Below are 27,131 nucleotides of genomic sequence, written 5' to 3'. Positions count from 1 at the left end.
CTTTCTGGAAACAGTTGAGAGAATTTCCTCTGGATATTGAAATTTATTCAGATATGGAATCTAGCCAACATTAATGTTTAAATAAAATGGTTAACTTATATCATATATTCTGTGCCAGTATACTATTTGGAAAAAGTGGGCTTTTAAACTTTGTAACTACTGTACCATTGAATGCATAAGTTGTTCAGTTCAGCTATGAAATTATGTTGTTGCTTGTTGCGTTATAATGCATGTTATTCAGGAGCGAGCAAGAGAAACGAGGATGAACTGGAAAAGGGGAAGCAGGCCCTGACAGATCTGAAGGGAATGCTGCTGGAAGACGTGCAGAGATACCAGCAGGCTATCAAACTTCACTACTTCTATAAACATATATGAGGCTGTAAAACGATTCACTTATTGTTTTTTTAAAAATGTTTTACCAGGAACAGAACCCATTTGTAATGTTATCAAGAAACAACTTTTAAGAAGGAGCAGCTAAATGATAGATAACTCATTTGATCTGTGCTTCAAACTAGGGTCACAGGGAGGTGGCCCCATCATGACTACAGAATATTCATTTTTAAATCTGACAAAGCTGTGGTATTCTGTACAGGAGTTATGTTATTTTATTTTATATTGCCTCTGCTTTTTAGAAAAAAAAAAGATTTCTGGAATCTCTCAGTCCAGTTGTTTGAAAGAAGGCATTACTGATCCTGTGCTTCCTCTGTCTATTGTAGTTTATGAAAATATAAATATATTGCAACTTGCAACTGCATTGACTAATATGAGGTAGCATGACAAAAACCATGCTAACAAAACTAGTCAATTGTCACCTTTAGAGGTCAATAGTCAGAAAGCAACTGAACTAATCTTGTCTCCAAATTTGAGAGAAAGGGGAATTGTAAAGGATGGTTAAATGAATACATATTTTACTGTTAGCAATATACTTAGAAAGTGCCCCATGGGATTCCCCAGCTGGTTTTAAAATGGGTTTGATTATAAATCCATTCTTAAAGCTATAGGTAAAGAGTTATATAAAAAGCTAGTATTCAAACATTTCTAATCAATTCATAGAAAATTGAAGATAAACACCCTTCACTCACCTTTAAGTTACGGTTCATCATGTACTATACATGTACAGAGGCATATCATAGAAAAAAGGCAGCTTTATTTCTGTTGCCACATTTACGTGCGTTTCAGGGGGAGAAGCCTTCAATTTGCACAGCCGTTTGTTACAAAAATCTTTTGGATTGCGAATCAGTTTCTGACGATAATCCAGTTAATTTATATAATACAATTAACATAATTGCCACATTTACGTATTAATCTCTGATTCCTGGGTTTTTCATTTAGACACTCAATCCGTTTGGAATAAAATGTAGTCATAAATATTGTTCCTGCCTATGGAGATCTGTCCACTGCCAACAACAGCTGTTATATGGTTCTCAAGCAGGTAAATGCAACAGATGGGTGAAGCATGGTAAGCTGTCTATAATGCAAATACCCAATACGGTAGCTACAGTATAGACCAATGGTTTTTAACCTTTTCTAAAAAAATGTACTCCTTCTGTCTGAGGGTATCAGCACAAATACCACTTTACAATTTCCACTCTTCAGAATGTTACCACAGTTGCAATAAAAGATTTTAAAACATGTTCCTATTTATTTACTATATAATTAGTGTCACAGCAGTTTGGTACTGACAAACTGCTGGTTTAAGATATGATACCAAACATTAATTCTTATACCTTTTTTTTGGATGGACAGAATCAAAAGACTTTGGGAATCTCTTTGGAAACATACATATTCGCTTTCTGTTTGGCTAAATTATTATAAATAATCCAGAATAGTCTACACTGTACATGGTTATCGTGTTACCATTTCCCATCTCAGTATAATTATGTTTGCCTTTTTACGAAAGCTAACATAAAAATTATCAAAAGGGACTCGATATAACTGCACTTTTTGTAGACTCAAGAAACAACAGACAGGATAATCTGGATGTACTATGTCAACAACCGAAAAACAATTCAACCACCCGCTATTGCCGTTACTAAAACGCAGCCGTGACGAATATCAGAGTGGAAGCCCGATCAAGCGAAATCACGCGTTCCAGATGGATGATAATTTTGAAACTATAGTCAGACTGTAAACTATGAGCTGCTAAACAAATATGAAATATTTATTAACAGTGGTTTACAGATAATATATACTGTAAAACTTTTCAACAATCATTATTTTATTTTACTTTCATTTTTTTTATTTTGTATTTCTGAGTCGTCCTGCGTACCGCCTGTCACCATTATAAGTACCCCTGGTTGAAAACCCGTTAAGAACATTGTCCAGCAATAATAACAATTCAGAAAGGAGGCAGTACATTTTAATTTATGTTAGATACATACAATAATACTCAGTCGTCTAGGAAACTAAATTACATTAGCTGGCTAATTAGTTATTTTGTTTGGAAAACTTTGCATACAGTACATGTGACTGTTTAAACAATTTGCATGTTAGGTTATTCTCTAACTGATACTCCAAAACATGTACAAGATGTGATAATGCAATTACAGCAAGTAAAACAACAAACTCATGAATTACCTTTCTACACAATGGCTCAATTATAATTTTAATCCAATGATGACTCATTGATGATTCAAATAAATAATTTTAACAAAAAAGCTTAAGAAAAGAAAAATACTTATGTAGATCTTTGTTTTATTTAGTTTTTTCTTCTCCCTTACATTTACGTTAGGATAAGCAGTGCAGGCTGTAGGATTTATTCCAAATCACCATGGTAACCAGACAGTTTTTTGACAACTGCAGCGTGCTTTTTTGTAAATTAATCCAGTATGTACAATTTATTTTTATTCGTTGAGCTATATATATAGTACTGTGCAAAAGTTTTAGGCAGGTGTGAAAAAATGCTGTAAAGTAAGAATGCTTTCAAAAATATACATGTTAATAGTTTATATTTATCAATTAACAAAATGCAAAGTGAGTGAACAAAAGAAAAATCTACATCAAATCAATATTTGGTGTGACCACCCTTTGCCTTCAAAACAGCATCAATTCTTCTAGGTACACTTGCACACAGTTTTTGAAGGAACTCGGCAGGTAGGTTGGCCCAAACATCTTGGAGAACTAACCACAGTTCTTCTGTGGATTTAGGCAGCCTCAGTTGCTTCTCTCTTCATGTAATCCCAGACAGACTCGATGATGTTGAGATCAGGGCTCTGTGGGGGCCATACCATCACTTCCAGGACTCCTTGTTCTTCTTTACGCTGAAGATAGTTCTTAATGACTTTTGCTGTATGTTTGGGGTCGTTGTCATGTTGCAGAATAAATTTGGGGCCAATCAGATGCCTCTCTGATGGTATTGCTTGGTGGATAAGTATCTGCCTGTACTTCTCAGCATTGAGGAGACCATTAATTCTGACCAAATCCCCAACTCCATTTGCAGAAATGCAGCCCCCAACTTGTAAGGAACCTCCACCGTGCTTCACTGTTGCCTGCAGACACTCATTCGTTTACCGCTGTCCAGCCCTTCAGTGAACAAACTGCCTTCTGCTACAGCCAAATATTTCAAATTTTGACTCATCAGTTCAGAGTACCTGCTGCCATTTTTCTGCACCCCAGTTCCTGTGTTTTCATGCATAGTTGATTCGCTTGGCCTTGTTTCCACGTCGGAGGTATGGCTTTTTGGCCGCAAGTCTTCCATGAAGACCACTTCTGACCAGACTTCTCCGGACAGTAGATGGGTGTACCAGGGTCCCACTGTTTTCCGCCAATTCTGAGCTGATGGCATTGCTGGACATCTTCCGATTGCGAAGGGAAATAAGCATGATGTGTCTTTCATCTGCTGCAGTAAGTTTCCTTGGCCGACCACTGCGTCTACGGTCCTCAACGTTGCCTGTTTCTTTGTGCTTCTTCAAAAGAGCTTGGACAGCACATCTGGAAACCCCTGTCTACCTTGAAATTTCTGCCTGGGAGAGACCTTGCTGATGCAGTATAACTACCTTGTGTCATGTTGCTATGCTCAGTCTTGCCATGGTATATGACTTTTGACAGTAAACTGTCTTCAGCAACCTCACCTTGTTAGCTGAGTTTGGCAGTTCCTCACCCAGTTTTATTCCTCCTAGACAGCTATTTCTGTTTCAGTTAATGATTATGTTTCAACCTACGTATTGAATTGATGATCATTATCACCTATTTGGTATAATTGTTTAATCATACACCTGACTATATGCCTACAAAAACCTTGACTGTTCAAGTGTACCTAGAATAATTGATGCTGTTTTGAAGGCAAAGTGTGGTCACACCAAATATGGATTTGATTTAGATTTTTCTTCTGTTCACTCACTTTGCATTTAGTTAATTGATAAATATAATCTATTAACATGTCTATTTTTGAAATCATTCTTACTTTACAACATTTTTTCACACCTGCCTAAAACTTTTGCACAGTACTGTGTGTGTGTGTGTGTGTGTGTGTGTTTATATATTCAATTATTAGTTAATAGGTTCAACGTTTGTTCGATGTTGGATGTACTGCTTGCAGTATGCAGATTCTGTATCAATTACTTGTCATTAAGACGTTGGGAACATTTCCTAGCAAGACATGTAAGTAATTTGTCACCAAAAAGTTACCATAGAATACCGATTAAGCATTTTAAAGCAGTGATTTAGAGTCTCGGTTGAACCTGGTTGAATAAGGAAACTTCTTTAAAGTAAATAAAATGTTTAATTATTTGTTTTTAAGGAAATCGCTGACAAGGAGTCAAGCAGAAACTCTGAAAACAAATCCCTTTCTGCAGAGAAAAAAATCAATGTTGTAGGCCTTGAACTTATTCATTCAAGTGCAGAGGCTGTTAGTGTAAGCAACCAGAAGAGTTTGCTTATTTCTGAGGTAGAGAACACTGAGGTGGATACCAAAATCAAGGAATCATCTGTGACTAAAGGAAGCACTTTGACAAGAACAGGTAGTGTCAAAGAGCAGACGTTCTCAGGTGGTGAAGACGACAAGATACCCAGAAGTGCATCACAGGGGGAGAAAGGTGATTTAAAGTTAAAGAAAAGTAAAATGCCTACACAGATCACTGGCTGTGATTCTGAGCCTCTGGGAAAAGAGTTGATGAGCTCTGGAGGTGGACTTTTAAGCATCAGTAATGCTGAACAGGAGGCTAATAATAAACCAAGAACAAGCAGCAAGGATACAAATGGTCAGCCACCAAGCAGGTTAACAGTTACCCCAAACAGTGTTGCTGTAGCAACCAACCCATTAGCTGAAGATAGTGCATCCAAAAAGCAAACCAATGGCCAGTTGATGTCAAATGACAAGACAGGATCCTTGAAGAGACTGAACCAGAACCGGAAAAGTTTGGTAAGTTCTAGCCTTAACTAAACTAGATAAGCTTTAAAGCTGAAGATTGTGCTGTGATATGTAATGTTTCCCAATTGTTCAACCCAACATTAAATCTCTGTCCCAGTACTTGTGCAGGATAAAGTTGGTTAAAGGTTTAAAGTAAATAGCTGTTTAAATAAATCAGGTTTCCATTGCTGAATCGCCAAAAATTAGTATACATACTTGCAAGAAATTATCAGATTATTTTTGTAGATGTTATATTTTATTTGCAAGGTTTCAGTTATAATTAATCACTTTTAAATCTCATTTTTATTAGAGTATGGAAATGAAGTATGAAAATGACACAGGCGAGTTAGCAGCTAAAGTCAGCATGAGCCCCAGATATCAGCTGTTTTTGTCCGAGGAGAATCGGGATAGGCTTACAGATACAGCTCATACAACAATCCAAAATGAACAGTGTGGACTGAAACACACTGTGAAGAATACAAACCCAGCCTTGTCAGAGGGATCCGCTGTTACCAGAACCACAGACTCAGGGTTGGATTCGACTATAGGTTCAGAACGTGGACATGAGATTGATCCAGACCTGGGACCATCTACAAATCCAAACAAAACAGATAGGGTTGAAGCAAATGAATTCGTGGGAGGGAACTATTCTGAAGCTTTATCGATTAAGGTATGTATTTGTAGATTATTCAAGCCTTGGGGTGAAGGTGTATGTGTACATTTCTTTATACCCTTTAAATCTTTCAGAGGAATGCAGTGTTTACATCACTGTTATGGTTGACTGAGTTAATTTCTTGAGAAAATTATAAGGCAATACTGGGGGCATATGACTAATATGAATTTTCAGCTGTCATCAAAATGTGCATACAATCACACATTGATTTTTGAAGGACATTTTAATAAGAAAAGTTATTTCAAAATAATTTTGCAGGAATTCATACAATGCAGCTCTCAGTTAATGTATTTCTTGTAAACTCCGAAGCCTGTTCTGTAACACTGTAAAACACCAGTTATTGTATATTTTAATTGTAAAAATGTTATGCTAATAAATACTGTATCTGGTTTATGTTTGTCATGTGTAATATACAGTGTAATATATAATATCATTTTAATATACAGTGTCATGGATTTTTGTTTTTAGATTCCTGGCAATGAGACCCCACCCAGGACATTTAATAGCCCATATAGATCTCTATCTGCTGAATATGACCGAATCTTCAGAATGTCCGACTTCAAGGTAATCTGTTGCAAGTTACTTAGTTCTGAGCCTGAGAGATTTCAATTTAAATGGATATGCTCAGGCTCTCCTTATAATATAATCATTTATGCTGGCAAATAGCAGTAACTAGCAGACCAGAATTAGTCAGTTCAACTATTGTGTAGTGTAATTGCGATGTGTTATTGAAAATAGTATTTTATTCTGCTTTCTCAGGAATGCCTGTCTCCTTCACCCTCAGAAGTCTCTTTCAACTCAGTGAGCTCGAACAGCCAGTGGAGCGGCGTTGCTCTTCCCCCAACCAGCTTCCCTCAAGGTAGATTCGCTATCTATGAGAGCTGGGGCAGGCTTAAGGGGGTAAGCTCAATGTATTCCTTTATTACTGGAATAAAAAAAAAAAAAGGTTTCGTTTTTCGCTAAAACATACTTTAATTTCTTGATTTTTGTTTCTTATATGAAATAGTTTTCTTTACACTCAAAGACTTTTGCTTTTTGATCAAATGAGACCCAGTAATTTGTATTTATAAACCATTTGTAAATGTGGACCCTACAGTTAATGGGGTCTGTGTTAATGATAGAAACCACAACATGCAGTTGGAATAAAAACCTGCAGGGACACCGGCCCTCCAGGACCGAGTTGTGTACCACTGATCTAAAGGGTGTATTATCTACACCTAATCTAAAGGGTGTATTATCTGCACCTGATCTAAAGGGTGTATTATCTGCACCTGATATAAAGGGTGTATTATCTGCATCTGATCTTAAGGGTGTATTATCTGCACCCATATATATGAGCTAACATGGCATGCTTCTGCTACTTGCAGCAGTGGTTTTAAATTACAGCTCAGGAAGCAAAATTAAAAGCATCAGTGCTAATATAGGTTTATATTTATTCCTCCAGTCATCCATTTATTAAACTAATTTATCAATTGAATTTATCTTTTGCTGACAGATGTTGCCTGCCCTTCCTAATCTACGACCTGGAATTCACCACAAAAGAGATTATATTCAGGAGCTCATCAGGCTTTTAGATGTCAGTGAAAAGGTACAGAGTTTATTCATAGCATTTCGTCTTTCAGTTTTGTGCGCCATCATTCAAATTGGCAAATGTTAAATTTAAAGAATCGTGGATGACAGTTCTGTTGTTAAATTATGCTTATCTGTGAAAAATACTTTCCCTCTGTATTCGTGCTTACTGAATATGTACATTTTCAAAATATACAAATCTCCTTGATTTGTGCGATGGCTTGTCATATCTCCATTCATTCATGATGAACCCTTTCCAAGGGCCCTGTTTTGAAGCAAATGCTAAAGCAAGTCTTCTGAGGGGAATTTCTATAATCAAAAAGTAGCAGTATAAAACTAGGGAGAAACACCAATATTTAGAGAATGGATCAGATAAATTTGAGTTTTGACTCGCTCCAATTAGTTTATTGCTCTCTGAAAAAGATCTACAAAATGTCGGTTGGATCCATTGCCATTTTTCATTTAACTTCAGAATGGCCCTCTTCATTGGCAGAATGTTATTGTCTAGCACAGTACTGAATTGCCACATTATATTTTTGGTGTTATGGCAGAGAAATGCTTTTCTGGAGGCAGAGAGCTTGGAGATGTCCCGGGAGAGAGGCCAGATACGGTATGAGATGAGAGGGATACTGGTGAAGAACGAGGACATGATCAGGAACACGACAGTGATGCAGAATGAATTAAAGAAGCTAAAGGACAGGGTCGTGGAGCTGGAACGAGAAAACTTCACGCTGAATGAGAGTATCACACACCTGGAGGTACACGCTTATTAAAACTTGAATTACCTGTCATAATGGTCTGAGCCCCTATTAGTCATAGAAGCAGAATCTGTCAGGGCACTGACATGTATCTACTGTGTACCTTGAGAGCTGCAACTGAGACCATGTTGCTAAAGCATTTACTCCAGTCAAGGTTTAAGAAACTAATCTGATGCTTGCAAATGAGTGCTCACAATACCAATTGCTATGTTAGTAAGTTTCCAATTATTGATTCAAATATTCAAGTTACACACATTGTTTAAGCATTTATCGTTAGACACAACAAATATGGCACCTAGTTATAAAGAGAAATCAGATAATGATCAGTTGCGTAATGTTCTGGGAGATAGCTCAGCTATGGAGAGGGTCTGTTTTCTGTAGATTCAGGTAGCTTTTTCTCATTCACACTCTCTTTCCAGTTTGTCAACTCCTTGTTCTTGGGTTGAAAGTATTTTCTGTCTTGTAAGCTTATCTGGTATTCCTTGTTGTCTTTGCAGAGAGAGCTGTCAAATACAAAGGATGTTCTGGGAGATGTTAATGACCAAGAATATGCATTTACCTACCTACAGCAGTCTCTACATCAAAAACTACTTGAAGCTCAGGTATACAGTAACTATCAATACATTTCATGCAGCGTGTGTTTGCGTTTCCGTTGTCCAGTGCTTGAGTGTAACATGACAAAAAATGTATTTTCAATTAATAACATATTTACGTAATTACTTATTGAGAGAGAGAGAGAGAGAGAGAGAGAGAGAGAGAGAGAGAGAGAGAGAGAGAGAGAGAGAGAGAGAGAGAGAGAGAGAGAGAGAGAGAGAGAGAGAGAGAGAGAGACCCTTGTAGGATCTGAGAGTAGGATGCAGAGAGTGACCGTGATGAGAGAGAGGTGGAGAGAGGAGAGGGAGAGAGAGAGAGAGAGAGACCGAGAGAGCTGTCAAATACAAAGGATGTTCTGGGAGATGTTAATGACCAAGAATATGCATTTACCTACCTACAGCAGTCTCTACATCAAAAACTACTTGAAGCTCAGGTATACAGTAACTATCAATACATTTCATGCAGCGTGTGTTTGCGTTTCCGTTGTCCAGTGCTTGAGTGTAACATGACAAAAAATGTATTTTCAATTAATAACATATTTACGTAATTACTTATTGAGAGAGAGAGAGAGAGAGAGAGAGAGAGAGAGAGAGAGAGAGAGAGAGAGACCGAGAGACCGAGAGACCGAGAGACCATTCCAGTTTTGAGAGAGAGATGCACCATTCCAGTTTTGAGAGAGAGAGATGCACCATTCCAGCTGTGAGAGTTAACCAGATTAGGATGGATTATTTTGGCCAAAGTATGATTGACCTAGATTTAGATTTAGCCAGCAAAAAAGATGTCCATTGGATCTGTATTGTCCACAGAGTAAACCTGACCTTGATTGACATCACAGCACTTCCAGCAGCACTGTGCTCCTTGACACCATGCTCAGACACAGGCTGAACTCCAGCTGAGGTTCAACATTACCCTTAGTGTGTCACCAACACCACTTTCCGAAGCACCTGAGTTTCCCTGGAGGTCCAACATTGCTTAGCAATGAGAGCAGTCAAGACCAAAATGAAAAGTAGTACTGTTCCGGGTTATTGTATGGGAATTGTGTGACTGTTCTAACTTCTTTTTTATGTTAAATTAGATTTTGACCCTTTTAAAACCTTTTTTTAAGTTTCCAGTTTCTCAGAAATACAGGACCATTTTTACAAATGTTGATAATTACAACACAGTGATACCTTTAGAGGTACACACATATAGACGACCATTTTTGCTTTATTACAGGAGGCCTTGGATAACCAGAGCAAGCAATGTGATGCAATGGCAGAGAAGCTGTGGCTGGCTGAGAGGAACCAAGGCCAGCTGGAGATGGAGAAGCAGAACTTGGACACAAAAATTGTTAGCCTCAGCAGCACTGTGCTCAGGCTAGAGACAGAGGTACTATAGTCATTGCAAGAGTTGAACATTACTTAGGAATTGGGGTTCTCTTTGCACTTTGTCCTGAAAGCAAAATCTGAGCTCATCTTGACCTGGAGCTCGATTTTACAGACTCCGATAATAAATAATTGTGAACTAACTTATGTGTATTAACATTAGGAAGTCTAACACTGGGGGTTACCAGGGTCTCCGAAACCAGTCGACTGTAAAGGGACATTTAATGATCCTGAAAATGTCTAAAATAAATACATTTACAGGAACTGTTTGTTTGACACATTATATAAACAGACTTGTGGCCCTTCTCTTTGGTGGCCACTCAATTTGTATTTATTATTCTTAATTGTTCTGTTGCCTTCCACACACACACACACATTCAACTAGACTTTGACCTGGAGAAAAGGAGACACCGACAATGTTATGTAGTATTGGTGATCTTTCAGTACAAATATTATCAGTATTCAAAATAGCTAACATTAAAGTGGTCTTTATCTGGCAAGGGCTTTTGTTAAACAGCCTTATAGCTTTTTTTTTCACGTTTTTCACGGTTTCTGTGAAATGTACCCATTATCGTGTAATAAATAGTTCCCAGTGAAAAAATACAGCCCTTCTTATAGCACACTGGAAGCACAGTGCACATTCTGAGTGTGGCTCCTCTGCTTTCTTCAAGCTCGGGGAAGCACTGCAGGTGTCAGCTGAGGCTGCTGCTGGGATGACTCTCCACCAGCAGTACAAGGAGACGACCCAGAATAGCATCAAGGAGCTGGAGGAGAGGCTGAACGAGAAATGCGAAGAGCTGGCGGAGGCACAGTGTACGAGGACTAGACAACTGGAGGAGGTATTGGGGACAAACACTCACTTAACTGAAAGGGTGTCACAAAGTATTATTATATCCAGCAGGTGGGAATATAGACTTCACACTGAGAAAAATGAATAATGGTGTTGGGAGGATATGGATTTCACCTACATTGATTGCTGACAATGGCAGGGTTCCATAGAAAAAGAAAAATAAGTCTATCTTTTTTCTAATGCTATTTTTATAGTACCTAGTTTTCTTTTAGGGAGATAAATTTTCCTTCCAAATAAAATAACCTCATTAATATTACAATATGGGAGGCTATATTTAAATGTTTCTGTGTCTGAATTCCAAATTGGCCTTGCTCAACTGCTGATATTGTGCTGCTGATATTGTGTTTTTGTTACGTGTGTGGATCGTCATTGAACAATACTGAGGCAGACACAGAGCATTGGGCCTTTATACTCCCCACAGGCGCACAGATTTAATTAACACCAGTGGCCCCCCTAGTGTCAACATTTAATAAAGAAAACAAAACAAAACAAAGCTAAAAATTAAAGTTTGCCACACAAGGCCAGTAATAGTCCCACTAAAAGGAGCATCCCGCTCCTGGAACCTACTGCTCTACACAAACCCTCTCTATACACTATTTGGGATCAACATCCCCTAAACGGGCTTACATCTGAGCTACTGGAGTGCCGGGACTCTCACAGCAACTCCTGCCTCTTCAAAAGGCCTTTTCACCTGACCTTGGCTGGGCAGTGCCTTCACAAGTATCATCTTGGAGTGGAAGGGTTTCCTGTAATAGTTCCTGCAGAGTGGACGCTCTCCTCCTCAATGTAAACAAAACTTGTGCTTAGCACCCATCTGTATGGCTATGGCTGTGCAGTAGCCTCGAGCTGTGGTGCGGTTGCTTTTTGAAGTCCGCACAGCCTCACTGGACACACCCCCAGCCAATCAGGACCTCCCGATCAACTCATCACCGGCCGAGCCTACCTGCTCAATTAGTTCCTTAGCAACGCATCTCCTGTTGCGCATCCCAGCTGCTTCCATAAAGGCACACATGCAATCCAGAACCAGCGACAGGGTCTCCCTGTCACAGGCCACCAAAACAATGTAATAAAAAAAGCACGAGAAACAAGACAAAAACTCAGACATAGCGTTACACATATACATAAATTCCATAAAAAAGTGCAGTGTACTATCCATTTGTAATCTATTGTGAGCTATTATACACTACTAGAACAAGACATAGGGCCTATATTTAAACAGTTTTTTTTTTTAAATTATAAATGTTAAAAAATGAACATATATCTTATAATTGTTGTATGTATGACAAAAATGAACAGGCATATACTTCAGATTATGACTACAAAGAATAATGTAGTATTATATTGTGTGCTTGACAGCAATTTGTACATTTTTTTACAACAAAAATAACACGTTGCATTTGTACTAGTAAAATCACTTTTGTAGAATAATATATATAATGTGACTTTAACTTTTATAGCCATTTACTGTCAAATATTGCTTATTATAACTTCGACCTGTACTGTACAGTAAAAAAGAAAAATGTACCCTACACAATGTCAACTACAGCAATATTTGTTAAATTCTTATTTTCTGCATATGCTGCTTAAAAATCCAGCCCAACCTGACTGTGAAAAGATTCAAATGACTCAGCTGTGAAGCTGCATACTGTACATCCTGCTTCAGAGACAGTTTATTTTTTATTAAATCGCTTTGCTAAAATAAAAAATAAAAAAGTACATTTCCTAAACCAAATGTTTCTCAGTCTTATTCATTTAACTGTAGGATAATGCTTTTGGAATATTGAAAACAAATAATAATTGAACCTCTGTATCGCGTACACTAGGGGTAGTAAGACAAATTTTTTGCCACTGTCGAATAGTCGCCACTTTCAAAAAAGTATTAATTAATCACGTCTTTGATAATGCCTGGTGCTCTTTCTGTGGATGTACACTTTTGTAAATCTTTGTGTGTCGCTATAAAAAAAAATATTTATTTTATTTTAAAAAAAATTTAAAAAATCTATAGTACTTGTGATGCTGTCCTTTTTGACATGGGTTTACAGTGGGTATCATTTTATGACAATTAAGGAGGGGCTATGATAATATTACGGACGTCACGCATTACAAGAACTGTGTCACGAATTAAACACGCATTGCTTTAAAAAGAGTGTTTATAACCACTTTGTATGATTGCAGAATGATACAGAAATGTTCCAATTGTACGTACCTAATCGTGTCCTCACTCTGGGTGCCAAAAGTTGTTCTGAACAATAAATACAAAAGCCTCAGTCTTTTTAAATACATTACAGTTATTTGTAAGATTAAGTTTGACACTCCTGCATGATTAGACATTTATAATACTGTACATGTCTTTCTTCACATTCTTTAAAACACTGAACAATTGAAGTAAGAAAGCTTAATGTTTAAACCAATAACCCTAAGGGACTGTTCCCAGGAATAATGTTCTTGAAAAGAAAAATAGCATCTTTTCACACTAAAGGTGTAATTTATCATTAACAGCAAACCATATGGTTTCACATCATAGAAGCGAGACAATCAGAAAGTGAACTGAGGAAAACAAAAGGTTTCTACAAAGTGCAGTTCAGTAGTTTGTGGCATTTGTTTTTGTTTTATTAGGAGTTTTTATTTAGTAACTACTATTTATTATTTAGGAGGTTTATAAATAATAAGGTAGAGAGCTTTTTCATAAAAGTTCATGTTATGTTACCAACCGGCTATATTGCAACAGCTTACAACTCTTCTGAGAATTTTTATTTTTACTGTAAAGCGTACTTTAATTTTATGAATCATAAAAAAATAACAATTGTCTGTATGTTTTTTGTTCTTTTTTTTATAACTTAATAAATTAATTGGTTTCTTCTTTTCTGTGTGGCATGATCTAGTGGTCCTTAAAGCAGCTGGACAAAGACAGGCAGTTAGAAGAGGAGATACAGCTGCGGGAACGACTGCAGCTGCTGTCCAAGCAAGCGGAGAGATCCATCGAAGACCTTCAGGTGGACCTCCAGACAACAACCCAGGCCAAGGAAGAGCTTAGCAAGCAGCTCAAGCAGGCCCAGGTAACATGGTTGACAACCTCTGGGCACCTGGGTCTGTTTGCTTGCTTGTTTGTTTGTTTATTGTTTTATTTATAGATGGCCAGCTTTGCTAAAGATTTCCCCAGTTATTGGGGATATTTATTGAATGATCGTGTATCCACCGCAGAACCATTGCAGATTTGCCACCAATTCAGCGCCGTCTTTCCAATTTTGGCCTTACACCTCACTGACAGTGTTTACTGTGTTTATTTCAATGGTAAGATGTTTGTCTTTGAACAGTGAGGTTAGCAGTTTGTATCCAGCCCTTGCCTGAGATACTGTACCAAGCCATTACAGTGGCGCCCTATGGGAAAGAATCCTGACCCCTGTGGTTGAAATTGGTAATTAATGTGTGTGTGTTATTTGCATTCTAGGCTGCCTTGTGAGACATTTGGTTCCCTCTAGAAGTTTTACTCTGGTGGTCCAGATAGTTGTCACAAAGTAAAGAATATTCAGTTTAAGTTGCAAGAAAAAAAACTAAAATGAGTATCATGCTAAGTATAGGGAGTGATGAGCCCCCACTGAATATTGTTGAATATTTCTGTTAATTAATTTAAGCAAACCAGGTACTACTTTCTCATTCTTCTTACATTCTTTTTGTTAATGCTATAGGAAAAAATAATTGATCTGGAAAGTGATTTAGAAGAAATGAATGACACTGAACATCGATGGGCAGGAAAACACAAAAGAACCATGGAACAGGTAATAACATTTACTTCTGTCCTTTTCTGAAAACATGTCTTTTGCGTGCCTCCTATAATACACTTTATTAATCCTCTTCTATGAGTTGTCAATTAAACTCCCATTGAAAAGAAATTGCTGTCATCAAAAGACTTACATTGAAGGAATGGATTGATTGATACATACATTATTAGAGTGGGATACCTTCTTCTTTCATGTCAAAAAGTGAGAAAATAGAATTCATAAATATTAAATAAATGCAAATAAATGTAATGAGTTCTAATTATCAGATTTTGTGAATTGTGCACTTTGATTGGCTGAGAGGGACTTAGTGGGTTATATGCACACATTAGTGCATGCTGAATTTAATACTTGTTGATGTTAAATTGTTCAGATCCAAACATGGGTCTGCATGTATACAGTAAATGGAACACTCTTCATATGCCTGTCCCAGTCTGTTTAAAAGTATGTATTTTACAGAATGAGCAGCTACAGATCAAGTTACTTCATGAAAGAGATTTGAGGGAACAACTTGAATGTGACAAGCTGATGCTGGAGAAACAGGTAAAATGTTTTTTTGAATACATTGGGTATAAACCTTTCCTGTAACTCAGATTTGGAAAAACCTTTCTCCCTAAGAGGGATAGAAAAAAAAAAAATAAAAAAATATATATATATATATATATATATATATATATATATATATATATATATATATATATATATATATATATATATATATATTCGACGAGTGTGGATGAATAAACAGAATGTACAGACTTTAAATGTTTACAGGTTGCAAAATCACGTTTTTAGTCTTTAAACAATAAGAAATTGTTTGATTATTTAGACGGGGGCAAATTATAGCGTTAGAATAGCCCCCGTAGATAATATTATTATTATACTCAATATGAGTTAATTAACAATCCACTTCCGCGCACAGAAATGTGCTTGGGTCCTTTTCCGTACTTGCCGTGCTGTGCCGTGCTGTGCTGCGCTGTGCAGTGCTGTGCAGTCCTGTGAAGTTGGTGCTGGGGTTTTTAGTGCTAGCTCGCTGTCTGCAGCACCCTGGCTCCGTACTCCGTTATCAAAACACAAAACAAAACAAACGGCCAGCGTTCCGGCTTATCAGTTATTCAACGTAAGGGGACGTTCTGACATTAATCAATCAATCAATCAATCAGTCATTATTTCATATAACGCTTTTCATTGTGGACCACCATCACAAATCGCTTTACAAGATGCAGTAACAAGAAAATCCATAAGACTTTAAATATAGAGAGATGCATAATACGTAGCTGCTTCCACTTTGTACAATGAAACTCCACAACTATTCCGTAGCTACGCACTCCCCCTAATATGGTCACCTTCTGTTTTCTGCCTACCTTCAAGGCTGCCCAACTAGGAGGAAGCATACCGCCAACCTTACACAGCGCCCTTTCTGGTCGGGAGGGGGAATTCCAGCTGGAATTCCTTTGCTCTCTGTCACACACCCCCTATTAAAGTTTCCCATCATTTTGCACTTTATCATGGTATGCATTAACAGTGCTTTACAATACTTATCTGTGCTTTTATATTTTTACAATTAATCATATTGTTAAACCAATTGTGACTTGACAGACAGAAGGCCAATCCCTGTCCTGGAGAGCCACATTTCTGCAGGTTTTCTGGGTCTCTTTAAATCATCTATGGCCAAAGACCTAGGAAACATGTTAGTGTTGACCAATTAAGAAAACAGTTGCTTCAATTAAGTAATTGAAACTCAGGTCGAACAGAAAGCAGAAGACCCTGCGGCTCTCCAGGGCCAGGATATGCCACCCTTGTATTAACATATTAGCTTACATGAAGATTTTTTAATGCAGTACCACTCTTTTACTTATGAGGGAGCTACAGATCAATTTATAGCTAAGCAGTATCTATACATGTATTTATCTCTACCTTAGAAGATAAGAAACTGTGAAGGACTAGCAAATGGAATTTAGCTACAGTACCACTGTATTTTCATGAAGCTTTCAGAAACTCAATACACACCACTAAAAGCCTTCATGAGTTTTCTTGAAGGCATGGGTTTGTTTACAAAATGCTTGTATTTTAGAACAAAGATCTAGAACTTGAAGTGAGGGACCTGCGGAGCTCTCAAACACATGAGGACATACTCTCTAAGACGGAACTAAAGGCCAAAGAGATGGAAAGCAGCCTGAGAGCTGAAGAGAGGTTAGTGTCTTCAGATGAAACAAAAGCTGGGCTTGGTTGCTGATCAATTATTTGAAACTTTTTGTTTTATTGGTTTTCATTTTTATTCAGATTATTTTGATAGGTGTCAGCTCAGCACTAAATATGAATACCATGTTTGCACTTTATTCAGATTCAAAATGAATTACTTAGCATTCACTTAGTAAAATAACGTTTGACTTAACGTAGATCATTTTACAGCAAGCCATGATTCCTTTGTATTATACATACATTCATTTGAAATGCATTCAATCTCATTTGCAGCTTTTGTTTCCTTGGAATGCCTTTTGAATGTGAAATGAATGCTATTTGACCTTGGTACATCTCACAGTAAAAATGGGAAGATGAGATTATTTTTTAATTATCTATGGAATGTTCTTTTTATTATTGTTGCTTATTGTTAGTGTTACATTCTCAAACTCTGATATTAACGTATGTTTACAATCAGATTTTTCGGAAAGAAATGCATCAAAACATGGCTTTCAGCACCATCCAATTCTAGGAAGAAAATAGTTTTAAAAAGACCACATAGTTTTGCTCAAACCTTTTTATTTATTTATTTGTTTGTTTGCTAATTCATAGGAACATACCAGGGAAACAGTGACAAGTTTTAAAAACAGATCCTATGTTACTTTAAGTCCCAAACTATTTAATTTAACTGTCCAATTGGGTCACAGTTGGTTCCAGATATGTATTTTAAGACCAATGGTATGAACTACCCCCACTATAACTTAGAAGGAGTTGTTTCCAAAGAAAAGCTGCATGAGGGTATTTTGGTATATGTAATATGTTAATTGCTTATCTGTTAATAAAATTATAGATCTAAAAAACTGAATCACAAATTGTTCGTATTTACTTTAAAAACGAAATGTAAATATAAGTTGAAATACTAAAGCGAGAAAGATGTACTTAAAGTGCAAATGTGCTTAAAAAATGAATAAATAAATAAATAACAAAATCCAGAAATTATTTTTAGAGGATTTCGGTTTTTTGGAGATGCTTAACTTCAAATAACTGGTATCTTTCAGGACCAGATGCATATCTGTTCCTGTGTCTGTTTCTTAATCTAATCAAGAATCACTTTTAAATTTCCAAAGACCATTGCCATTCATTGTTTATACAAAGTTATTTAAACCTTAAAACTGGTCTGCAGACGAGTCTGTAGGGAAGAGGAATTGAAAAAGAAAGGGGGGGGGGGGGGGAATCAAAACACAGATACATTCCAACCATCTGTATTAGTAAAATGATAAATTACATTCAATCATTAATTTTCCCCACACAGTAGTCCATAAATATTCATCGAGTAACCCATGTACCTCAACACATTACACCAAATGCATGCAGATATATCAGATATAATAAGAATACAGGAGAGGATAATAGAAAAAATAAATCATACCACTATCAACTTTATTTCTAAATGAATAAAACACAGTTCATTATGCAGCTCATGGTAGATTCACCCCAGGCAGGTGTAACATCCTATATAGTTAATAATCTAACCACTGTGCCTTGATTCTAATTCATGCTGTTCTCAAATTAAGTACATTCAACACAAATAAGTTTTCTAAAAAATAAAAAAAAATCTGTGAACTATGTAACATTCTGCCTTGGTTTTAAGCTTGTTTTATATAAATACTGATTTGCTAAAAAAAAGAAAAAAAATAGCTGATAAAGCTTTACAGTTTATTATGTATTCTTTAAGAGCTTGTGCTGTGGTTGATGTGACTGGGTGTATGGGATCATTAAATGTAATCTTAACCTAAAGTGTTACTTTGCTCCCCAGTAATGTATTCTGTGGGGTAATAGCACAGAATCTCTTGGGATAAACTCAAATAATCTAATTAGCTTTGATTATGATGTCCCTGACTGTGAAAGTTAATTACTATAACTCCAGCATCACTTGAATTAAAAAATAATTAGTTGAATCTGAATTTTGTAATGCGTATTATGTCTTAGATAATTTGTATTTGTTCCAAATCTACATGTCTGGGTTGCATAGGGCACAGAGCCCTGTGAACTCACAGTATACTGTAACTAGCACTTATTTAGGGTCTTTTTTAATGGATCAGGCTTTTTGTCTCAATGTATGCAAACCTTTGTCCTCATAAGACACACCATCAAAGGTAGTTAGGGCCATGTGAGGTGCTGGTTTTGTAACATGGACAGATCGTGTAAAAATCAGTGTTGACCTTGACTAAAACTGAACCATCAAGTCAGATGAAAGTCATCATGTCCTATTGCCAATCCACTCATCCCTTCAACATTGTTGTCTGACTAGTCAGCCCACAGGGATGAAGCCCATAACCCTCTCAATCCAACAATGAGAATCTCCATCCTGTTCTGTTAGATCTAAGGCACAAATAATGAAAGTGCCTAATCCTCTGTTTGCCTTTATCTTTAGGAACAAAGCCACGCTGATGGGCGTAATCCAGAAGCTGGAGAGGAAGAATAAAGATCTGTCTGAGCAGATGGATGAAGAGCATCGTCAGTTAGAGGAAGAAAAGGATCAGGTGAGCCAGCAGGCAGGGGACTGCTTCTACTGAGAACGCGAGTGGGAATAAAAGCTCTAGTCCGGGCTCTCTGTACTGTAGAAATATATTTCAAACAGTATGCAGCATTTTAGAAGAATTCAGTGTATAGTTTACTTGCAAAATGATGTACATTAATGTTATGGTTTAAAAATAAATAAATACATAAATTGTGATTTTTTTTTTTTTTAAATATTAGTTTTACTCTACAGTTATGATGTGAAATGAATGACACTTGAGTTAAAGTAATATGCCTCTGTTTTTTAGTGCGTTTCTTTTTGGCTATGTGGCTGGTGTCCCCTGCTCAAGCAGCACACTTTTTTAACCGTGTCTGTTTGTGTGTTCCAGCTGGGGCAGCGAGTGAAGAGCCTGAAACGGCAGTTGGGCCAAATGGAGGAGGAGGTGGAGCGGCGGGAGACTCAGAACCGCCACGCTCAGAGAGAAATGGCGGAACTGAAGGAGTCAAACAGTCTGCTCCAGAAACAACTGTCTGACTTGCAGATTCGACTCAAGTAAGTTTGTAAATCGTAGGGGTGGGCAACGATATGAAAATTGTATATCAATATCGTGTACGTATTTCGGTGTCGATATCGATAATATCGAAGTCTTGCAAAACACAGAAATATAAAAACACAATATCACACATATACAGACGTTAACAGATATTTACATATGAAAAGCAATAACTTACTATAATTTAGAGGCACTTTGCTTCACAATATTCATGGACAAGTATAAGGTCTTGTTATATTGTTTTAAACGTTCCATCATCAACCGCCTCAAAACCGAAATATTTCTATACTTCACTTGCACAGACTTGCATTATTAGATTTGCATTATTAGACATTTTTAATTGTTTTCAGCTCTTAAAGATTTGCAGAGTTCAAGTAACTTATAAAATGTTATAGCAAACTTGAATATGCAAATGTTTATTGGAGATAACAGTTTGTATTAAAGAGCTTGAGGATGTCTTCCTGTGTGTTATGAACTTCTTTAAAATAAAAATACAATTTTAAGTTTTTAAAATCTGTAATGTGTACAGGACCCAGCCACACAGTAAATTTGAGTGTGATTTCGTACCATATAAGACAATGTAAATATACCAACAAAAGGCAATCCAACCTGTTGTGTAAATATATACACTCTCAACCACCCTTGTTTGAGCATTTAGATATGAAGACAGCAGACTGACTTTAACTGATTTGTTTCTGTACTAATTCCTTATTTCATTAATAACCAGACTTGTACAGTTTGTCCTATATTTAAACTAATTACCAACAATACTTCAAGAAATCTATGATAATGTGTTGTGTGTTTGGAGCTCATGATTTAAATCTGTTTACATCAAACCCATTCCATTAACAGGAAGCAGGAATACGTGGTGTTAACCATTGCAATATAAACACTTTTCAAAGGTAGAAAATCTACAAATGCTAAAAGTAACTAAAATACATTGATCTTGAATGTCTTTGTAATGTGCAGTAGGTCCAACTCCAACCTCCAGCTTGCAGCAGCATAGTCAATACCTGCTAAGTCGGTTTTGTTTAGAAAATACAAAAATACACATTTAATTAATCAAAACTGTTTCTTTCTTTTTATACGTGAGCAAACAACATAAACGTTTATTCAGGTTCCAAGGAATGTACTTAATACACTGTAAATAATGCTGATTGGCACACCCTGTTCCTGTTTCTCCCCTCCCTCCAGGCTAAAGGAGTCCTTTGTAATGAAGAAGTCCGGGACACACGGAACATGAGAATAGATCTGGATAGCGAAGAAGAGGAAGAAGCAGTGTCTGACATTCCTAAACAATAAGAGCCAACAGATCAGTTGAGTTACCCATTCTCAACAGAACATGTCATACATAGACTCGGTAGATTTGTATATATAAAAATATGTATTTTAACAGGAGGTAAGGTTAATTTAGAAAAAAAAAAATCTTTACTAGCAAGTACACTGACTTAAAAACTTGCTCCCGAGGCAAGTGGGAGGCACTGCTTATTAATTCATATAGAGATGTTGAGCTTACAGAAGTAAGGGAGGGTGACCCAAATCAGGATGTTACACTGAACACTGTCTGTAATTTCATTCTTGAAAATTGGTGGTAATATAAAATAACGCAGATGGATAAGAGGGTGTTTTATTCCAGAAATTATTCCTATTCGGAGTATTAGGCCAGCACTAATACATGGTATTCCAACCAAGCTCTGGACTGGAAAGTCAACTGTCCAGTCACACAGTTTGATATATTTTTGTTCTTATGGAAACTAGTAGATGTTTAGCAAACATTTAAGAACAAATAAATACATAGTTTCAGAGTTTAACTCTTCTTGATCTATACACAAAGTGTTGTATTATTCTTTGCTATTGCACACGGGAAAATGACGTCTTGTGTTCTGTTCGTTTATACATATTGTTTGGGTTTTGTTTTGTATAATGGACAGTATAATAAGTAAGGCTAAATGTAATGTGTCACTCAGTTACATTCAAACCCTTTTCATATTGTGGTGGTGGGTTTTGAAAATCCCAGCCTTGAGGATTCTGTCCAAAATGTACTTGTTAGCTGCCAGCTTGCACAAAGTCTTCAGCAGAGGAAAAGGTGTTTTGGGAAAAGGAGCAATATTTTTGTTATTTATAAATAAAGTTACATACTGTAATACAACGTGATCATGGGACACTGTAGATTTAAATTGGGTCTCAGTTACTTTACAGACATTTTGATATTTTTTTTTAACATGGACTGTTTAAAGCTATATTCATATTTATTGTGTTGGTCACATGCTATATACAGAACTAACTTTATTTTTAATGGGTGTTTTTTTCTCCTATTACAATAAAAATCTATGTTATACCTTGGGGAAAAAGCTTTGAAACTAGCCCCATTTATCCAGTTCTTGTTCCTCTAATGTTTTCCTGTATGTAAATGTGAACTATTTTGGAAGAAGACAAGTAGGAATGTATTTGTTTCATCACAGTTTGTTTTGAAAACATTTCGGTGCTTTGGAGGCTGGGTATACGATACGACAAATAACCAAAATGATGGACCTTAAACTCCAACTTCAAAATTGGAATTCCCTAACTAATTCAAACTTATAAAGTGTCCACAGTTTACTTGTTCAACAGGATATACATATTATATATATATATATATATATATATATATATATATATATATATATATAGATATATATATATATTTCAAAAGCTTGGTAAAATGTTGCAAATAAATATTTATTTGTAAGAACACCTTTTTATTAAACTTTCCATTTTTTAACTCTAAAATGAATCTTTCTTCTTATTACTGTGTGACTATTAAATGAGGAAACTTTCCTTCTTAAAACAATTGTATTGTGTTTTTCCCTGACTGACCGGCCTTAGTGGTGTATGTTAATGAATTATACCACATTCTGCACTTTATGTAAAACAGTAACTAGGCAGCATATAAAACACCAGGCTTCAATGCAGAAATAATCCCACTAGCATTTAGTACTCTGATAGAGATTTGACTATACACCACAAATACAGTCTGTAATAGTAGGGTTGTAAAGCATTTTAATAATACCAGCTCTTCAGAAGCAAATAGTCCTTGTGTTATACAGCAAACCAAACAAATGTTGAACAAAGTCTGTTTTGATTTAAATAATAGGTTCTTGAATCCATGCTTTATGAAAGGGGTGTGCAACATAAGCTATGTATATGGCTGTGGCTATTACAGCAAATGCATGTAAATGCACTACCCTGCCAAAAGTACAATAGTATTGTGATAGCAGCCCTGAAACAGAACCACTGGAAGCAGGGTTTAATGCCCCATTTTACGACAATTTAGACAAACTAAATTACTTGGCAAAAAATGACCCACTCCTACTGTAGTTTCCTATCAATTGATAAGTTTGGGGAATGACTGCACTTGTGAGATGGCCTTCTCATTGATATATTTGCTTATATTTAAAGACAGTGTTATCTCTTTAGTAAGTAAGGGGCCTGAGTGGAGTACAAGGGATAAGAAAAGACGTAGTAACATCATGTATTATTGTAAATTATCTATTATCAAGGTGTTCCTACAATTACTTATTTGTGCATCTATAAATTTTGTATTCATTGTATTTATCAGGGACACATACAATTACAACATATGTGTCACTTACATGACACAAGCTGCATTGCATTTTCAATTTAGCCAGTAGGCTCATTTCCATTGACAGTCTCCGGGCAGACATTGATGGCAACTATAATAAATCTCCATATTACTTCTACTCTAAACTATAACAATTACTTCCTATTGAATATGTGATTAAAAAAAAACAATACATACAACATTAAAGTAATAAATTACCTATTAAAAGTTCATAACAATCATACAATAATTTTTGTATCTGTCCTACTTTCAGCACGCTTAAAATTATCAAAACTTTTAATAATGTAATAACTGCATTAAACAAATATGAGTTACATGTAGGTGTCCTTAAATTACATTTTCTTTTATTATTATTTATTAATCCTGAGAGTCACTTTCATCGCTGTCACTTATTAGCAGTTTGTTATGCTCATCCCCATCTTCCTCAGCTTCAAAGGCAGAGATCTAGCGTTTAATAGAGAGCCAGCGTTTATTTACAATATTTGCCAGCAGACCCGGTGCTTATTAGAGACAGTGATTATTTGAGAACCAACAATTGTTTGAAGTTTTAAGGTAATCAAGTTACACTATAATTTATATCATAGAAATATCCAATATACACATTCAAATTCAAATACATCCTGAATAAATTAATGATTGCATCATTAATTATGTTTCAACCAAGTCTTAATTTTATTACAGAATATTTGAAAATCTTAGAAAAACCTTAATTTCTGAAGGAAGTGAGTTCCAGGATAAAGTACCTCTTATAGAGAGAGCTTTAAATGCTGTCCTATGCCTTTCCACTTTACAATTTCCACATATAGCTTCCCTTGTGAACCTATTAGTATCTCTGGAGAGCTTTTTCATGAATTCCATTAAGGGTGGTGTACATAATCCATGCAAAGTTTTAAAGACCATTTTCTCAAAGAAAAGTTGACATCATTATCAAAACTCATTAATTGGTACTTATTCAAAATGTTACAGTGATGTATCTCACAGATTTTTTTTATCCAAGATTTTTAGAGCTTGCTTATAAAGAGAACTTATTGGTTTAATTACTGATTCACTTTCTTCAGACCAAGAGGTAATACAATATCATATATGTGCAAAGATTATAGTGTGCATGAATATTTTAGCAGCTTTGGTTTTTAAATTATCCCTAATATGTCCACATTTGCTAAGTTCATTTTAACTGTCCTAGTAAGCTTTTTAATGTGCCTATCAAATTTCAAATGTGACTCAATAATAATTCCTAAAAATGTAACTTCCCCATCAATTTGGACTTCGAAATTATCAGTCCTTAATTGCCTTATGGATAAACACATACTAACTGTTTTTTTACATTTAGGGTCAATCATGAACAATTAAGTCAGTTGGATACATTCTTCATATGCTCTGTCAATTTAGAAGCTACCTCAGTGGTGGGTTTTGAAGATACATAAATAACTGTGTCATCAGCATACATGTGCAAACCCTAACCCTGGGCACACCTCAGGGAGGTCATTAATATACAGACTAAAAAGGGTCCCAACACCAGCCCCTGTGAGATTCCAGCAACGAGATTTTCTAAAAGGCCATTTAACATTGTTAATTAAAGCACATTGAGTCCTGTCCTTTAAATAGGATTCAACCCATCTCAATGCTAGTTCTGAAAAAAACTGGATCTGTATAATTTAGAGAGAAGAACATTGTGGTTAACTGTGTCAAATGTCTTATTTAAGCCCAAACACACAGCGCCAACCAGACCTCCTTTATCCAACTGTGTTTTTATCTTCTCTAGGAGAAAGCAATTTGCAGATTCAGTAGAGTACTTGGGTCTAAATCCAAACTAACAAAAAATTCCCAGACTCCAAATGATCTATCAACTGGCCAGCTAGTACCTTTTATAAGACTTTAGATAATGGTGGAAGGATACTAACCAGTTTATAATTCATCACCTGTTGAGAGTCCCCGGATTTATATATTGGAATGATTATAGCAGGTTTCTAATCTTCAGGAAACATACCTTTCAAAATGAAAAGATTAATCAACTAAGTCAAGGGTCTAGCCAGTACATCCCTATATGTCTTTACAAAAACAGCATCTACACCATACAAGTCTCTAGACCTTGATCCATCTAAAGAACTCAAGATTTTTTTCACCTCAACTTCAAACACCTTTCTTAGAACAAAAATGTGCTTCCCCTTAGAAATCAGTTAAACATTTTATGTTTTATCTACTTTGAAATGCAAAGCCAACTCCTCCACTGAATCAGTGAAAAAATCATTAAATGTTTTGGCTAACATTAAGCTATCAGTCACTATATCTCTTCCACTTTTTAATAAAGATTTTTCTTCATAAGATCCCATAAAAATTCATTTAACCAAGTTAAGCAATTTCCTGATCTTGGTTTGACTTTAGCTGGCACTGAGAAACTATCAATAACACCCTGTAATTCTCATAGAAGAGCCTTAAATCCAGTATCTAAACCTGCACTTTCCAACACTCCATGCCAAAAAATCTGTTTCATTTCATTCTCAAAGATAGAGAGATTTTTCCTTGGTATAATATATTTTCATTGCTTTCATTTAAGTAGCTATGAAAACGATTTATGGTCAGTTTTCTAACTACCGAAGTTAGATTATGATCAGATAAACTAGTGATAAAAATCATAAGTACATACAATACAAATGGGTTTATTACAAAATATTAGCTCAAGTTGCGGTTTTGAAGTTTTTGTTAATCTGGTAGGTCCATTAATCATTTGACACAAATCAAATGGAGATGTCACTTCTTGTAATTTTTTTCTTATTAGCCCTATCCATCAAATTAATGTTTAGATCACACAATGACCTAATTCTGTTAACAAAATACTGTGTCATGTTTTGTTTTATATGCTTTTTCTAAAAATTTATCTGATACTACCTGGATTGCATGAATCATATTTGAGGTCAGAGGTCTGAGCCAAAGGTAAACCCTTATTACATTTTCAAACTAGGAGCCCATGGTGAAAATGTCAGGTAAAACAGCCTTCAGGGGATATAATCGAATGAGAAAGTTCTGGTTTCTGAAGAAGCAGAGTGCACATAAAGGTAAATATCAAAGCTGTATAATAAACAGTCAATATAACATTTAATTTAACACTTTTAGCATTCTGACCTTGATATTAATAGTCAACCAATCATACAACCCAGCAATTTATGATGATAGACTTTGGAAGGTATGGACCTGGAGTCTAACATGTACAACAATTGTGCAGACCAATCATAATTTGTATTCCTCTGCATACCTAATAGTATTAGGCAGAGATAGTGTTCTAACAATGACATTCAGAGAATTCTCATTTAACTGCACAAAGCGTG

At 36.0% G+C, this 27,131-nt stretch overlaps 1 protein-coding gene across 2 annotated transcripts in view; it reads left to right on the top strand.

Moving 5' to 3' along the window:
* The window catches only part of LOC121304405 (cingulin-like), a 45,530-nt gene extending 23,006 nt beyond the window's left edge, over positions 1–22,524 (top strand). Inside the window, exons 1-17 of one of the 2 annotated variants that reach the window (XM_041235542.1) lie at positions 828–1,432; positions 4,739–5,359; positions 5,658–6,017; positions 6,489–6,584; positions 6,780–6,920; positions 7,516–7,608; positions 8,141–8,347; positions 8,845–8,949; positions 10,157–10,309; positions 10,977–11,144; positions 14,038–14,211; positions 14,842–14,931; positions 15,391–15,474; positions 17,006–17,124; positions 19,547–19,655; positions 20,022–20,185; positions 21,381–22,524. In XM_041235542.1, the coding sequence (XP_041091476.1) occupies positions 1,418–1,432; positions 4,739–5,359; positions 5,658–6,017; positions 6,489–6,584; positions 6,780–6,920; positions 7,516–7,608; positions 8,141–8,347; positions 8,845–8,949; positions 10,157–10,309; positions 10,977–11,144; positions 14,038–14,211; positions 14,842–14,931; positions 15,391–15,474; positions 17,006–17,124; positions 19,547–19,655; positions 20,022–20,185; positions 21,381–21,429 (2,748 nt within the window). In that variant the 5' untranslated portion in view covers positions 828–1,417 and the 3' untranslated portion in view covers positions 21,430–22,524. Of the gene's footprint in view, positions 1–827; positions 1,433–4,738; positions 5,360–5,657; positions 6,018–6,488; positions 6,585–6,779; positions 6,921–7,515; positions 7,609–8,140; positions 8,348–8,844; positions 8,950–10,156; positions 10,310–10,976; positions 11,145–14,037; positions 14,212–14,841; positions 14,932–15,390; positions 15,475–17,005; positions 17,125–19,546; positions 19,656–20,021; positions 20,186–21,380 lie in introns of those variants that run through there. The other variant, XM_041235533.1, reaches the window with a different exon arrangement.
* Positions 22,525–27,131: the final 4,607 nt, after the last annotated feature.

Source organism: Polyodon spathula, chromosome 2 (assembly GCF_017654505.1).
Source record: "Polyodon spathula isolate WHYD16114869_AA chromosome 2, ASM1765450v1, whole genome shotgun sequence".
Taxonomy (NCBI): Eukaryota; Metazoa; Chordata; class Actinopteri; order Acipenseriformes; family Polyodontidae; genus Polyodon; species Polyodon spathula.
Note: the sequence above shows the minus strand (reverse complement) of the source record. Positions and strands in the feature narration are given on the sequence as shown.